Source organism: Protopterus annectens, chromosome 9.part0 (genome assembly GCF_019279795.1).
Source record: "Protopterus annectens isolate FY-2018-M chromosome 9.part0, PAN1.0, whole genome shotgun sequence".
NCBI lineage: Eukaryota > Metazoa > Chordata > Ceratodontiformes > Protopteridae > Protopterus > Protopterus annectens.
Genome location: NC_056743.1, coordinates 1,850,777,502 through 1,850,794,424, shown reverse-complemented (window position 1 = coordinate 1,850,794,424; position 16,923 = coordinate 1,850,777,502). Strand labels below are relative to the sequence as shown.

Sequence of the window (16,923 nt, the reverse complement as noted above, 5' to 3'; positions counted from 1 at the left end):
ATAATTCTATATTGGCTCTAAATTTGAACTTGATTTTGGGGGAGGGGGAGTGAGGCTGCTCAATGCTGGTTAACTTTAGTAGAACATTTTTTTCTGAAAACACATCTGCCATTTGACTTTATGAAAGAGAAAACTGTTTAAAGCATAAAAAAAACTGACAGACAGGCATAATTCATATACTCCTGTGTGATATATTACTACAAACTTACTCAGAGTTCACTCCAGATAATATCTGAATATGTAAAGGCAAAATGCTCTCTTATGTATATTTTTAGATGCTAACATACATTATGTAGATGCAATATTGGCTTTAATGTTTATTTGTATTTATAAACTACTTTTAACACGATAAACCCATTAGGCACAAGTAACCCTTTCTGTGGTAATCTATGAGCATTGTCTAAATAAGCGCCTTGGCATTTGTCAGATTGTATGAAAAGTAAACTGGAGGAAGTGAGACTCGGGATTATTGTATATAGATCATTGGGAACTTGTAACCTTAATCATATTTGTTGGACTACCACACTAGTGTTATCTAAAATATTAAATTCCATATAAAAGGCATATTTTAGATTATTTAAATATCCTCTCTCTCTATATATATATATGTATATATATATATTTAGAAAACGTATCTGTCAATCTCAATGCATATTTAGAAACAAAATAATTTATTAGGAACCAGTTGTATGAAAGAAAAACCTAATTTGCAGTTTCACTGAAAGAAAGTCCACAGATGCATATTCCTCCAAAAATTGTTTTGTACCTAGCAGACAAATTATATCACCACTGTATCTACATGTCTTCAAGGCTATGATTTTACATGACATTAAATAAGAAAAGACAGCTTACCTTCCACAATACTATTCATTTCAAAGGTTGAATTTACAGGTTGGTCTAATGCTGTATGATTAATTCTGCAGGTAACAGGTGAGTCTATTTTTGCTGGAACAGTGATGTTACTTAGTACTCGGTATGTCTTCTCTTTGCCATATAAATGTATATCTGATGTGGAACCCTGAAGCTCCCTGCCATGCTGTAACCAGGTAACATTGATCTCTCGTGGATAAAATCCTTGTGATGCACAGCGTAAGGTCACATTGGTATTAAGCACTACTTGTGCTGTTGGTCCAGAAATTGATGGATGAGAAGGTATTCCTTAAAGAAATGAAATGTTAAATATTAATTAAAAAAATAGTTAAGTCACTGACAACAGGTTATTCACGACCGACAGCCAAATGTACTCATGAAATAAATTATATAATACGCTAAAGTATTAACGCTTTAAATACAGAGCATAAAAATATGGACTTTTCAGGCACCTGTATTTAACATTACCATTTTATTACAACCACATAGGCAAAGCAAGGTTTTGATCATCTTATATATAACATGAGTCTATATTATATGAGCGAACCACAAAAATTGCGAACCTTCATATAATTGAAACAACCAGACCTCAAACTTCCTATTGTGGGGGGCTGCACCCCCACACCCCGTTAAATATATATATTCCAACTCTGAGATTGCACTACAGTGAGGAAAGGGCATATATTCCATTCTTCACTGTACCGCAATCTCACAAAAAGCTCTTCGAGGCCAGATAGTTTCGACTATATGAGCGTTTGTAGTTTTTGCGATTCGCTCATATAATATAGACCCATATAACACGTGGTTGTGAAAAACAAGCAGTTCTGACAGAAATAAGCATTTACTTTACAGAATTATTCAAACAAGAATAAGGTAGGGAGTATTTGTCACAAAATCATATTATAGAGTGTCAAACTCTAGTTTATTAATTCAACCTTAAGCAAAGATCATATCACAGTATGATGCCTCATAAAGAGAGACTGAATTATTAACAAACCACCTTACTTGAGTTCCAAACAAAAATCATTAAACCTTTATAACTCCCAAAAGAAAATCGATCAAATAAAACAGTATGGTTAACACCTTTAGAAAGTAAAACTAGAAAACAAATGAGTTATACAATATATTCCTTTCTTTTCTTAAAGAGTTTGATTTCATGTATAGTAGCAGTAGTACAAAACATTACAAACATATCATGTACTTACATTTCTTCATACTATGTTGGTATTAAAACACCAACTCCACCATGAAAAGTGTAATGTGATAGAAGACCATGACATCATAGTATTTTAGTGAATAGAAGCTTACAAGTACTAGGTTATAGTAAGCATTATTCAGCTTTCCAGATGTGATCCTTGAATATTCTGCAATATGTAGCCTATCTGATTACATCTGGATTTTCATGGCATTGTATGCTTTACATAACCTGGAGATAACTTGTGTTGTGCATATCAATAAACAGGTATGGAGATTAGGTGCTAAGGTAAATTATGGCGGTGTGGTTGTCCACCTCCTTGCAAAGCTATCTTCCAAAAAAAAGATGTGTAAAATACTAAGCAAGAGAGGGGCCTCTAATCTATCACCACTATACTACCCAGTCAGATGGTTAGCAGAGTGGTCAGCGGTAAGATCTCTGCCTCACAGCTTCACGGTTTGGCATTTATTTCCTACTCCAAGTCACTGTGTGGGGTTTTATATTTGCTCCTTCTTTGCATGTTTTTTCCAATAATTCTAGTATACCTCCTTCTGAAAACATGTTATCTGATTATACAGACATCTGTATCTGTATCTGCATTACACACACATGCATATACATATACATATACATACACACACACACACACACACACACACACACACACACACACACACACACACACACACACACACACACACACACACGCACACACACACACACACACACGCACACACACACATGCACACACACATATTCTCTCTCTCTCTCTTACATAGACATTTATAGCAACAGGTATAACACACTGTATACACTTTTGTCAGCCTAAATGTAGTCTACTTACAGTGAAATATAAAAGTAAAGTTCACATTCCAGAAGAAATTTAAAATGATGAGCATGCTTTTGTATAACCTACTCACAGCTCAGAATTCAGATCCTACAAACCTGCAGTTCTGCTTTAAACCAATGCCGCTCAACAGGAGCAAATCAGACCTCCTGAGCAATTCAAGATACTCTGCTATAAATCCATTCACATGTAGTTTGCTAGTTATACCATACGTACTTCAACTGACCCTTTTTTCTTGATCACCACATGCTCACAGCTTCCTTTTGAGTGACCCTCCAATACTCTTCACTTTAGGGCAAAAATCCCTCTTTAATGAACTACAAATATGTATGCCAATATAGGCTTCCAGACTTTCTTTTAACAACATTTCTCAGGTGATTCATATTTTCTGTCTTTTGCACAAAGCATTTACCATACTATATTAGATATACATGCTGCAGCCAGGTTCATACCATATGTATACATTACAGCCTTTATAATGCATATCTGACATAATATAATTATAATGATGTCTGACACATCAAAACAGTCACTGTGCAACAATGACCCATTCTTCCTAGCAACAGATCCTTAGTTCTATTCAGAATGAGGTGGGTTATGGGACCAGGATAACCCATCTGCATTCCAATGGCTGTTACTAGGTTTATGTCGAATAGTGAAAAAAATGCTGGCAGTGACAAAGCCCATGTAGAAAAAATTGTATTTACAGACCGTTGCTTCTACAACCACTGCAGGGGTACATGTTCAGTTACCAAAGTGAAGCTATGCCTCCACAAACTTAATGAAGAGTTAGTACCCACATCATTCTTAAGGCATTCTATTTCATGGTCAAGTTTACTTTCAGCCTTCCTTAAGCCCCTTACTTAACTTTGATCTTCCTCAGCCCCTGTTGCCTATGATAATACAGCTTCTAACCCTGCTTTTCATGCACTGGTGTAACCTTTAGATAGTTTAGTGAAACCAAGAGTAACTGAGACTGGGCCTGAATGTAAGAATAGAGAACAGCTTGTATTTTAGATTTGTAGGACTACAAATTTTGGAATAAATTACTGCATCGTCAAGGTACTGTATGCTGCTTTATCCTCGAGCTTATCAAAATATAATGGACAATGTGAATTATAAAGGCCATGACATTACAATGAAAAATATATTTTGGGTTAGAGAATGCTGCCTTTTCTTTCGTTTTAAGGATAAAGAGACTGGCAGTACCAATTACTTATGTATAAGATCGTCAAAACCTTGCTTGGCCTACCTTCGCTGTGGATTCATCCAGTCTGGGCATTGGGTGTCAAATTTAGGAATCATTCTGCTTTTGAAAATCATTACAATATCTTTTGGAGCTTTCCAGTTTAGGGAGCAACACAGTTAAAGGCTCAGTTCCCTTTGGACCTCTTCAGTAAGTCCTAGCTTAAACAATTTTTTGATTACTTACTTACTGCTTTTCTTTGTAACTCTGATAGTTTATATGGTTAGCACAGTTTTTATGCATTGCTGTATTAAGTTCCTAAAAAAATACACTTATTTCTCTGTAAAAATAATTTCACTTATTGTCTCTGGAGATTATATAATGTTTCATCTATCTGAACTGCAGAAAATGTAAGGCTGGATTCATAAAGTTTACTGCAAAATGTTAATTATGTGTACTCTTTCTGAATTCAAGAACCCTACCACAATGCTTGTGCATTCATTCAGAAAAAGTAACATTAAGTGAACAACACATAGCATACACTTTGTGGTAAACTTTATGAATCCAAGCCGGAAGTCTCTGAAAACACAATATTGCTATTTATTTCAACTCCCAAATTTACTACAGAAGCTTCAACTTCATAGGTTAATAGGTTCATAGGTAGGTACTAGGCTACTGACCCTAGGTCCTATATAAGCCTAGCCAAAAAAGTACCCTGGCTTTCACCACCCAAGAAAATTATTTTTTGTGCCCCTGTTGAGCAGAGCCACAGAAGTGATCCCTGGGGTGAATTTCCTATTTCCCATCCAATCATCAAGAATTTCTTGAAGAGTGCTAATGAGGAGCTTTATTTGATATAGATAGGTAATCTGTTCCAGAGCATGGGAAGTCTCTGCGTTAGGAATCTGTCCCTCCAGCATGTTCTGTTTATTGTGGTGACAAGGTTTAGGTCTCTAGAGCATGTAGCTCAGAGGGATTGGGATTTCTTTAAGTGGAGCATGTCCAACAGCTCTGGATTTGACATAGCTTTGTATGTCAGGCAGAGATCGCCTCTGAGTAGGCGATATGCGATGGAGTAAAGATGAAGTTTTTTGAGATGGTCTGTGTAGGCTATCTGTTTGAAGCCAGTAATTCTCTGTTTGTGAAGTATTTCTGTGGCCTTTCCAGTTGTTGTAGATGTCTTGTGAGGTACATGCCATAAGGGGCATTGTACTCCATAACGGGTCTAATGAGTGACGAGTAGAGGGGAACAATGACCTCTTTTTCCTGGATGAGAAACCTTTTGTGATGAGGTGTGCCACAGAAGGATTTCCTGACTACTGTGGCAATGTGATTATCAAAGGAGAGACTACTGTCCACCTGTGTCCCAAGGTCTCTTATCACACTTTTGGTGTTAAGTAGACTACCGCCTATGTGATAGTTCATGGGTACAGAGTTTTTACCAAAAGGAATGACAATGCACTTTTTGGCATTGAGCTTGAGGCCATGGCTTAGACACCAGTGAGGCTTTTTTTGTAGGATGTCCACATCATTAAGAGTTTAAATTATGGCTCCTAGTTTGCAGTCATCTGCAAACTTCATTAGCCAAAGACCTTCTGTGTTAGCCTATACTTCAGAGAAGTAGATACCAAACAGGAGAGGACCCAGGACTGAACCTTTGTCACTGGTCTGAAGTTGGATTTGGAGTCTGCTACTTTCACAGTGTGGGTTCTGTCAGTGAGCCAGTTGGCAACCCATCTTGTGACATAGGGATTTATACCTAGTTTAGTGAGTTTATCTATAATTCCAGAGTAGGGGATGGTGTCGAAAGCCTTGGTGAGATCTAGATAGGCTGTGTGAACCACCTTACCCTCATCTACAGCTCTGGTGACTGCTTCAAAAATGTCTATCAGGTTTAGGAGACATGATCTGCCTTTTACAAACCCGAACTGGGTGAGGTCCAGAGTTTGGAGATTACCAATGTGTTTGTTTATAAGTTCCATGATGATACATTCCATGGCCTTGCAGACCAGGCTCGTCAGGCTAATGGGGCGGTAGTTCCCAGGGTCCATTGTGGATCCCCCTTTGTGGAATTGGATAACCATTGCTGTGCACCATTCAGTGGGCACAAAGCCTGAAGTGAGGCTATGACTGAACATGGTATTTAGGTGGGGTGCCATTTCGTTCTGTAGTTTGTGTAGAACACAGCCTGGGATGTTGTCAGGCTCCATGGATGCTGTGTTCTTGGCTTTGGAGATTGTGATTTTTGCCTGTGCAGCCATGATTACAGGAACTTTGCATTCTTCTGGTATAGAGATGGGCCCTTTTGGGGGTGAGTGTGGGGTAAAGTTAGCACTGAGCCTATCTGCCAGGATGTTGGCAATATCATTTGGTTCTGTATATTTAGTCGACTAAACCAAAAATACGCAGGGAAGACAGTGTATGGATCAAACCAATGTAACTGAAAGTCCAAAAAGAAATCCAGCACAAGGGAAAGATGAGAATTCTTTAGAAATGTATTGTGGCAAACCCCATAAATATAACATTCACAGCAAACATTCAGCTAAAAACTAAAGCCTTCTTCAGTGCATCAAAAAGTATTCATTAAAGCAAACCCTCATTACTGCTTATATATATATATACATGTGCCAAAGGCTTAATTACTTAATTGAAGTAGTTCATCAGTTATTTCAAACCAAAATTAACTTAACTCATTCAAGCCTGGTTTAAATAAAGCACCTAGCCTGATAATCCAAGAAGATTCTTTTTGATTTAATATATTGTGCCATCCACCTTTGGATGTCCTATTCATTTGTATTTTGTCTATGATAACAAAAGTGAATTTAGCAGTTTTATGTGTTAAAGTGTGTTTGTAAAGGGCATCAGAAATCCTTTTATTTCTTATTTCACTTAAATGTTTACTGATTCGGTGTCTAAAAGGTCTGGATGTTTGTCCAACATAAAATGAGGAGCAGAAGCAAGTGGCCAAGTAGATAATCCAATCACTGCTGCAATTTCCAAAACATCTTATTAGGTAAATTTTAGATGTGTTACAATGTGTTACAAGTAACAAACTTCTTAGTTTGAAATACATGTGGACAAGCACTACAATGACCACACAAAACACATCCTAATAATATATCGCCAAATAGGGTTTTCTGTTGACTGATAGGTGGACCGTAATGTTTTTAATGGGTTAAGTATGAATTAATGGTTCTGCCTCTGTGATAAGAAAATAAACATCTGGGACTGAGTAGTTCGTTTGGACTAGTGCTTCTGCTCCTCATTTTTTGTTGGACAAATGTCCAGACCTTTTAGACACCGAATCGGTGAACATTTAAGTGAAATAAGAAATAAAAGGATTTCTAATGCCCTTTACAAACACACTTTAACACATAAAACTGCTAAATTCACTTTTGTTATCATAGACAAAATACAAATGAATAGGACATCCAAAGCTGGATGGCACAATATATTAAATCAAAAAGAATCTTCTTGGATTATCAGGCTAGGTGCTTTATTTAAACCAGGCTTGAATGAGTTAAGTTAATTTTGGTTTGAAATAACTGATGAACTACTTCAATTAAGTAATTAAGCCTTTGGCTCATGTATATATATATAAGCAGTAATGAGGGTTTGCTTTAATGAATACTTTTTGATGCACTGAAGAAGGCTTTAGTTTTTAGCCGAAAGCAGTTTGCTGTGAATATCATATTTACGGGGTTTGCCACAATAAATTTCTAAAGAATTCTCATCCTTCCCTTGTGCTGGATTTCTTTTGGACTTTCTGTATATTTAGTGCCATTGTGCTGTAACTCAGAGCAGATCTGAGTGCTGTCATTGAGATTCTTGACATAGCTATAGAATGCTTTGTGGTTGTCTTTAGAAACAGTGGCAATTTTGTTTTCATAACTAGCTTTGGAGGATTTTATGAGGGATCTCAGCTTCTTACTGAGGCTGACCAGGGAGAGCCTCCCTTTTTTGCAGCAGTTTCTTTCTTCTGCTGTAGAGTTTGTTTATGGCAAGGGACCACCAGATTGCCGTCCTTTTTTTGGAGGACAGCATCTTGGTTCCATTAGGGATAGCACGATCCACGCACTCATGTTAAGTGCTTATAAAGTGCATTTGTGTAGGATTCAGCAGTCGTACCTCTATTGTCCATCTGCATGGGTGTCATGAAGTTTGCCACTTCTATCTTAAGAAGCATGAAGTTGGCCTTGGAGAAATATTTTACGGTGGTTTCCCTAATGTGGGGGTCGGGATGTGGATGTCTAGGGTGATTAGCTTGTGGTCAGATCTAAGCAACAAGGAACTGAACTCTGGTGTGGAACACTGGTCACCCATGTTGGTAATGACCAGGTCTAGGATATTGCTGCCGCTGGTGGGGGTGTGGATAAGTTGATCCAAGGCATTGGAATTTATGAATTCCAGAAAATGTTGAGCAAAAGAGTTGGTACATGAGTAGTTTTCCCAGTTAATGGTGTCGCCCATTATTAGGGTGTTAGGTTGTACCCTAATATTTTTCAGTGTATCAAGAAATGAGGAGTGGGAATCCTGGGGCATGGTGGGGGATCTGTAACAAGCTACAATTTGTATTGCTGTCTTACCCAGAATTAGTTGCACTTGGATACTCTCGGAAACATTATGCTGAGCAACTAGCCTGGAGGTGTGGATAACCTTAATGAATATGGACATGCCTCCACCTTTAGTGTTTCGGTCCAGGTTAGGTGGCTGAAAGGTGTGGTATGAGTTATAGCCTGGTAATGCAGTGGTGTTCTCTGGAGCCTTGAACCAGGTCTCTGTCACTGCACAGATGTCGATGTTCTCCATTTTAAGGAGTGCCTTGAGTGAGTGCAGTTTGAGGTTTAGACTTCTAGCATTGAGTAGTATTACCATCAGATTTTGCTTGCTTGTACCTGTTATAGTGGTGAATTTATCATTAGAACCTTGCCTAAAAAGGCACTATAGGGGTGGAAAGAACCTTAGCCAGTATCTGGAATTCTAAGGGCGACAGGTGCAGGCCATCTCTGGCAAAGTATTGTGGTCTGTCAATCATGTCATCCCAGGCAGACAGATACTGGATCCCCTTAGAGTGACACCAGAAGCTTAGCCAATTGTTGAAGTCAATCATTTTGTCCTTGTACTGTGGTGTCATTCTGAGTGATGGCAGGATGCTACTCAGGGCTAGGGTAATACCTGCCTGGGCTACAAGATCGGAGAGCTCCTCCATGTCTCTTTTCATGTAGTCCAGGGAGGTACATCTCAGGTCATTCTCACCAACATGGACAATGACAGAGTCATATTTGTACTTGTTGTGGAGTGACCTGAGTGCGTGCATTATGTGGCGGATCCTGGCACCCGACAGGCAGCTGACAGTAACTTTCTCCTTGTTTAGCCTGGTGAGTGGAACATCAGTGTACCTGACTATAGAGTTAGCTATGACTAGAGTGTTGGTTATGTTGTTATGCCTTATGAGCTGTCATTGAGTGGCACAATGAGTTTGTGGGCTATGTGTCATTTGGGTTGTGTTGGGAGGTTGAGGTTGTTTGTGTTTCTGCTTTGGAGGTCTCTGTTACTTGTGCAGATTTTTATTGAGAGCCTTCATGAATGTAGATATGTGTTTTGTGTTTCTATGTGTGTGTGTTTTGGTGGTGTAGGTACTGAGGGACTATGTGATGAGTGTGGTGTGGTGCAAGTGTTCAACTCTTGACTGTCTAGTTCCAGTCTTGGGTGAAGAGAGCTTTGCTTCTAGTTTGGCTATATAAGTGCATCTCTCACAGGTTGTAGTGTTGGGTGGTAGGAGGAGAGGGTTCTCTGTGTACATGAGGCAATTGCTGCATTGCCCCAAGATGCCCAGATTCATCAAGTAGATAGGAGAAAACACTGGGGGCTGACCCATAGACATGCCTGGATATGTGCTTATTTATTAAGTACTAAAACACTGTTTTCCTGTAGACAAATGAGGAAAGTTGAGTGCTGTAGCACTTTGCAGCTTATTTAGTGCTTACAAGTTCTGAACAAGTGCTGAACTCAAAGAAACAAATTTGAGTGCTAAGACAAAAAAATGGCTAGTTCTAAGGGAAATTTTGAAGAGCAGACTTTACTGGCACTGGGAGTAGTTTAACCCTAGCTAAGCGGCGATGCATAAAGTGTATTTTTTTAACACAATAATACCAAATGAGCAGACTGATTTAAACAAATTAACCAATTAACCAATAAAAAGATAAAAACTGAGCCCTGTCCCAGCAGTATTCAATCAGACAAATGCTAACTGCACACTCCTGCCACTGGGGTGCAGGGCAACCTTATCCAAAAAAAAGATGGCCTGGATTAGTGCTCAAGTTATACAAACAAAGCTAGATTCAGCAGGTCTGAATCAAGTCTTTGCTACAGCAAACAAGACGTACCAATTTCAGAAGGAAACAGTTCAAATAAGCAGGCACAATAAGCCTTTAACCAGAAACTCCCAGCTCAGAAGAACAGAATCTACCCTCTTCTCCCACAAGAGTGCAGACCACACCTTCTCAGTGTAAAATAACTGGCCTGAAGCCCAAGTGCTTAAACCAGAACTAATACACTTTTAGAATAACAGACACTAAGCCTTCAATCAGCAAATCCCAACTTAGAAGGATGCAAGCTACCTGTTCTGCCATAACAGTGCAGGCCACAAACCTTCTTAATGTAAACCAACTGGTCTAAATGCAACAGAATAAATGCAATTAAGTACTGTTAAGAACAGGCAGCAAAAGCAAAATAAAGTAAAAAGTAGGAAGAACCACAAATACAGAAAAAGCAGATGAATAAAGTGCATTTTTTATAAAAATAGAAAATTAGCAAACTGATTTAAATGACTTACCCAATTACCAAGTAAAAAAAGCTCAAAACTGAGCTCTGTTCCAGCAGTCTTCAATCAGAGAAGTTCTAACACTCCTACCACTAGGGTGCAGGGAAACCTTCTCCAAAAAAGATGGCCTGGATTAGTGCTCAAGATGTACAAACAAAGCTAGATTCAGCAGGCCTGAATCTAGTCTATTCTACAGCAAACAAGGTGCACCAGTTTCAGAAAGAAGCAGTTCAAATAAGCAGGCACAATAAGCCTTTAACCATAAATTCCCAGCTCTGAAGGGCAGAATCTAGCCTCTCTTCCCACAAGAGTGCAGACCACAAACCTTCTTAATGTAAAATAACTGGCCTGAAGCCCAAGTGCTTAAACCAGAACTAATGCACTTTTAGAATAACAGACACTGAGCCTTCAATGAGCAATTCCCAACTTAATAGGATGTAAGCTACCTGTCCTGCCACAAAAGTGCAGACCACAAACCTTCTTAATGTAAAACAACTGGTCTGAAGCCCAAGTACTTAAACCAGCAGGCTTAGAATAACAGTTACATTTTAATCAGGCTACTACCAAGCAGTAATAAAGGCAGCAGAATAAATACAATTGAGTACTTTTAAGAAGAGGCAAAAGCAAAATAAGGTAAAAAAGTAGGAAAAAACACAAATGCAGTGCAAGCAGATGAATAAAGTGCATTTTTTATAGTAAAGTGCAAGGAGAGAGGAAGTAGGTTGGCCTTCTCAAATGTTCTCTCTGTATTAAGTAGAGTGAACACTAGCCTGGGAGGAGTGTCCCAGATCAAATTTACAGTAGGAGTGGGCAACTGCAAAACCACCAACTATAACAACACCACAAGAATGGGGTGGGAGTGAGGGAGAAAAAGAGTTTCAGGACAGATGACAACAGAAAACAATGCCATAAAATATATAAAATAATTCAGTCAGGCAAAAAAAAATTTCAGTCAGGCAAAATTAAGACAATGCAGAACTCTGAAAGGTTAAAATGCCAAGAAATATAGTTATCAATCAGCAATATATTTCCAGATTGTTTGAGAATCACACTTCAGCCAGAATACCAGGAGTTTCCAACAGTGCATGCCCTTCATTTAACACATTTATATGATATGGCTTTTCCTGTTGCCTCTTTCCAGTCTGTCTTGCTTTGTATTTTACTTCATTTGTTTTCTCTGCCACCTTGAGGGGCCTTCCCATCTTGCTAGGACATAATACTAATAGTTTTCCTCTTGTCTTTAATTTCAAAACCCTGTAGTGAATCTCTTGTGCCCATGGTGTTTGTTCTTTAATTACAGTTTATAACCTTTTTGCAAGTTTGCAATGTGAGCTAACAGACTTTTAAACAGGGTATTCCTCTTTTCAAATGTATTTTGTTATGAGAACTATGCACCTAAATTGTCTACCATACAATTACTGAGACTGAATAAATCCTTTTGAGGTTTGTGATACTTCTAAGCAAAAATGGGCTAAAAAATTTAATGATCACACTTTTTACCATCCTGTTCCTTTAACATTAACTTCAGAGTTCTAGTAAAGTGTTCCAGTAATCCTTTAACCATAGTGTGTCACACTGAAGTTCTTAACTTTGTTTTTTTAAGACAGTTTTAAGATGTTACATCTTGCTAGATGTAAATGGGCTTCCTTGGTCACAGCATTCTACAGGTAATCCTTACCTTGTAGAAAATAATAGCAATTTTCTGGTTATTCACTTAGCATTGGATGCTCACAGGAGAACTGCTTCAGGGAGCTTTATGGCCTAGTCAGTAATCACTTGAACATATTGATAACCATTAATAGATGTTATTAATGGATCCACTAGATCTATTGCCTTCTACTCACATATGACTTCAGTAGTTGACATAGATATCAGAAGACCTCTGGAGCCAGAATATGGTGCCATGTTTTGACATTCTTGGCACGCTGCACTGAAGATTTCTTTGCCTTTCTTTATACCAGGCCAATAGAACCTAGCTAAATTTCTAGTTCTGATTTTGTCCATGCCTAGGTGGGCTCACAAAGCACAAGTGCTCTAAAAGGTTTTAAAACTAACAGTTGATGCAGCATTGCATTTCCTCTTTGCCATTGTTGACTCTGTATGGTAAGTCATTACTCAACTCAGAATATAGCTATGGGATGGGGCCTGTCTACTTATTTGTTTCTGCTTCTGTTCTGACTATATTTTTCTAGCACTGATAAATGTACCCACCACATTTTTTTTTTTTAATTCTGTCCTACCTGCAAATCTGTAAAATGGGGAACACTTTCATCAACACATTGATGTGGAGCAGAAAGCAGGACCTCTATCTGTGATTATAGGTGTAGCTGTTACTTATTTTCCAATTCTTTCCTTTACAAAAAGTGTCTTGTGCTGGTGACTTTGTTCTCCTTTGGCTTTGGAAGTTCATTTTTTTAACCTTAGTATCTTCTGTTTTTTTCTTTTAAGTAGCTACTGTGGAGAGTCGGGTTTCTGGATGGTCTTCTCTTTGGCATTACTCTGTACAGGATCCATTTTAGCTCTCAGTAGTTTTATCACAATGGATCTTTCTCTCTGTATTTCTACACTGACATCATTCATTACCCCACTGTCTGGATTCCCACAACGTTATCTATTGTGCAGTCTTGGATATTCCATTTCAGACCTGGCATTAATTTCTTTCACCAAATTAACAAACTGTTTTTTCTAACAAGACTCAGTAATAGGTTTCTAATAACACAGGTTTTCTTCTATTCTTGCAATTGAAAGTCAGATTTTATTCCATTCTATCAGGATATTTTAAGCAGTGTGTCCAGCTGCTGTCACACATACCCATTTTTACTAGGGTTTTATTCAGACTACAAAGTATCTGACTTTCCAGCGTTTCATATAACTTTTACAGTGTCTTAAAATAAGGGAAATCTTCACCAGTTATGGCATCACATAATAAACTCTGATGATATCAAAGTTACAAGATGTAATTCTTTAACTCAATCCCTCCAAAAAGAGCTGAATCAAGGTCAAATGGGGCCCTAGGCAGGGTAATAGAACAGAGCCCCCCCAGAGGAGCCCTTCCTGTGGCAAACTCCTATCCCTCTATGCAACAGCCCCCTTCCCAGCCATTCCAGTGTTCCACTATTTGGCTGTTTCTCCCTGTTTACCATAAGGACTGTTCAAGCATGTCAGTGTGCATACTGTTTTCTTATTTACTTCTACAATGAATACAGATATTGAAATAAAATAGCACAAACACTGATAGCCATTTGCTAAATAAACTATACAATGCCACAATTAAAATAGACTTAGCATGTGTAGTAAAATTCTCTACCCTTGAAACTCACATTTATTGAAACAGCATTAAAATCTAAAGTCAAAGAAAATTCATCTGACCACTGGAGGATTAAGTTTACCTTTGGGCTGTTTTCAAACCATAGGCTCCTTATAGACATTTTAGGGCCATGCATACATGTATGTGTTCTTTGATTCACCTTCCTGATTGTATTAAATTATATTCCTTGTATAATACAGCACCACTTGTTAGAATGTGTTTTAAAGTTGTCATGTTGAACATTCTTCCAGTAAGCAATGGAACAAAATGTATAAACCAATAATGACAAAACTGGCCATTTCAGAAAATTTCAACCATAAAAGGACACTCAGACGTCATTACAACCCACCAATATCAGTCAATAAGTACAATTTCTGCAAAAGTAAAAGCCATCTGAATAATTCCACATTAAAGAGATCAGTAACTAATGAAAAGGTTGCTACTGGCAAACAACTTTACATTTCAGTGCTTCATCTACATATTCAGTGCCTGCTGCCCTTGAATAATTAATTGCCCATGTAACATTAAAAAAATGGTAGGCTGGTAATATTGCAATAATGAATGAGTGACAAACAAACAAGTTCAGTTACTAGGCATCTCACTGAAAGGAGGACACACTCAGGAGAGCAGAGTCCCTATTCCCTTTAAACTGTACCAAACAATCAACAATTGAAAGGGCACTGCAATGACAGCACTCCATCTACATGGTGTGGGAGTAGAATCCACATCCTTTTGCACCAAAGGCAATTATGCTACTAACACTGCTTTCAAATTCTACATCACAAATGGTGACTACCATTTGCTAAACAAAACAGTTAGTTGTACACTGAAAACAAGCTTAGCATGAGCAACAGTAAACTTGTCTTCCCTTGAAACTCACAATACCATGAAAATGCACTGAAACTCAAACTCACAGTTCTGTCAGCAGTTTAGCAGTTGTTGTAGAGGAGTCAGGCTTTTGTCTTCACTGAAGCTCAAAATTCCTTCATCAGGCTTTTAGTTGGTGTAGACGACTCAAGCTAGTCTCCTGTAACCAAATTACAGGGTCAAGCCTGATCAAGTTAATTGTCTAACCTAATCCCCCCCCCCCCAACTAGGGCATTACATAGCATACCTCTCAATCTTGTAGCACAAGAAATCTGGAGAGAGCCTAAAATAATGGGGGAACAAAGGCCCAATAGGAACAGATTTCAAATACTGCTCTTATAGACTTAGAAAGAACTGTTATGAGGAATTGACCAAAAATATTAGGCAAAAAGCTGGTCAGTTGAGAGGTACGCATACATTTTGCAAAATAATCTGGACAAAGCTAAAAATAATGGGGATACAATGGTCCAAAAATAGGGATAGATTTTCAACATTGCTCTTTTTAACATATAAATTTGCTAGAATAACATGATTTGTGTTTGTATGCAATTTCTGAAGGACATGAAGTCTGAAACTCATACATACATCATTATTTAGTGACTTCAGTCCTTCATAATTTGCCAGAAAACCACAGATTTTATGAGAAACAGACCAAAGCTATAAGGCTAAATCTGGAAATTTGAGAGGTATGTTAAACACACACACACACACACACACGCACACACGTACACACACACACACACACACACACACACACACACACACACACACACACACATTCTCTCTCATACAGAAATGGAAGGTCTTATTTAAGGTTATCTCTTGTTGGTGATCATCCTTATTTATTTATTTTATTTATTTTATTTTACATTTGTTGACCGGGCTAGTCTAACTGGATACATGTCCATTTTCAGTAGAGGCCCGGGGAGAAAAGCTCCGAGCAGCAACAATGACAAGGAAATACAATAAAGTATAATTAAAATAAAATAGAATTTGTTACAATATTAACATTAAAAGGTAGAGTTATACAGAGTTATTTAGCAAATTTAGGCTAGAATCAAATACTATGAGTAAAAACAAAAATTAAAACAGAAGATAGATAAAGTAAAAAAAAAAAATTTTTTTAATCCTTAAACTAAATTAATCAGGAAAAGTACTTACTAATTGCATTAGCCATTTCTTTAACCTCACTAATGTACTAGTCACCCTCCACAATATTATCAGTTTGATTTGTATTACCTTTAACATTGTTTACATATCAAATTATTTAAACAAAATAATTTGCATCTGCAGCATTAAACAAATGGCATTTTCCTCTAAGGATTGTATCAGATTCAAGTCAAGTGATCTACTGGCATTACAAAGTAAAACTATCTTTGCGAAAGAAAATTCTAGTCTCTCTTTTACTTCTTTCATACATGTCCCACATGACACGTGAACAATAAGTACATGGTAGTATTTTTGCATCATGAGACAACTGCACAACCATTCATGCTTGTGTCCACATGCACGTGTGGTTACGTTATAGATTAAGAGACCTCTATGGTAATCCTACCCCTTCCTAATGGTATCACAACAAATAGAAAGAAAAATTAAATATAATCACTAGTGCCTTGCTAGTTTAGGTATACAGTAGTGCTGCAGAAGAAAAAAGAAAACAGTATTTATTATTGCTAAACACACAGTTTTAAATAAAAATTGTTAAAAAAAAACTTGTAAATAAACTGCTGCTGCTCACAGATATAGCTCTACTTATTGGTTAACAGTTCCACTGGTAGCTCTGCTGCCACCTTATAGTATCATAACAATTGCAAAGAAAATTAAATAG

The 16,923-nt window shown here is 37.7% G+C and overlaps 1 protein-coding gene across 1 annotated transcript in view; it reads right to left on the bottom strand.

Moving 5' to 3' along the window:
• Window positions 1-829: 829 nt before the first annotated feature.
• LOC122810803 (tyrosine-protein phosphatase non-receptor type substrate 1-like) overlaps window positions 830-16,923 on the bottom strand; it is a 231,501-nt gene continuing 215,407 nt past the window's right edge. The window contains exon 4 of the mRNA XM_044082364.1: window positions 830-1,158. Within this exon, the coding sequence (XP_043938299.1) occupies window positions 830-1,158 (329 nt within the window). The remainder of the gene's footprint in view (window positions 1,159-16,923) is intronic.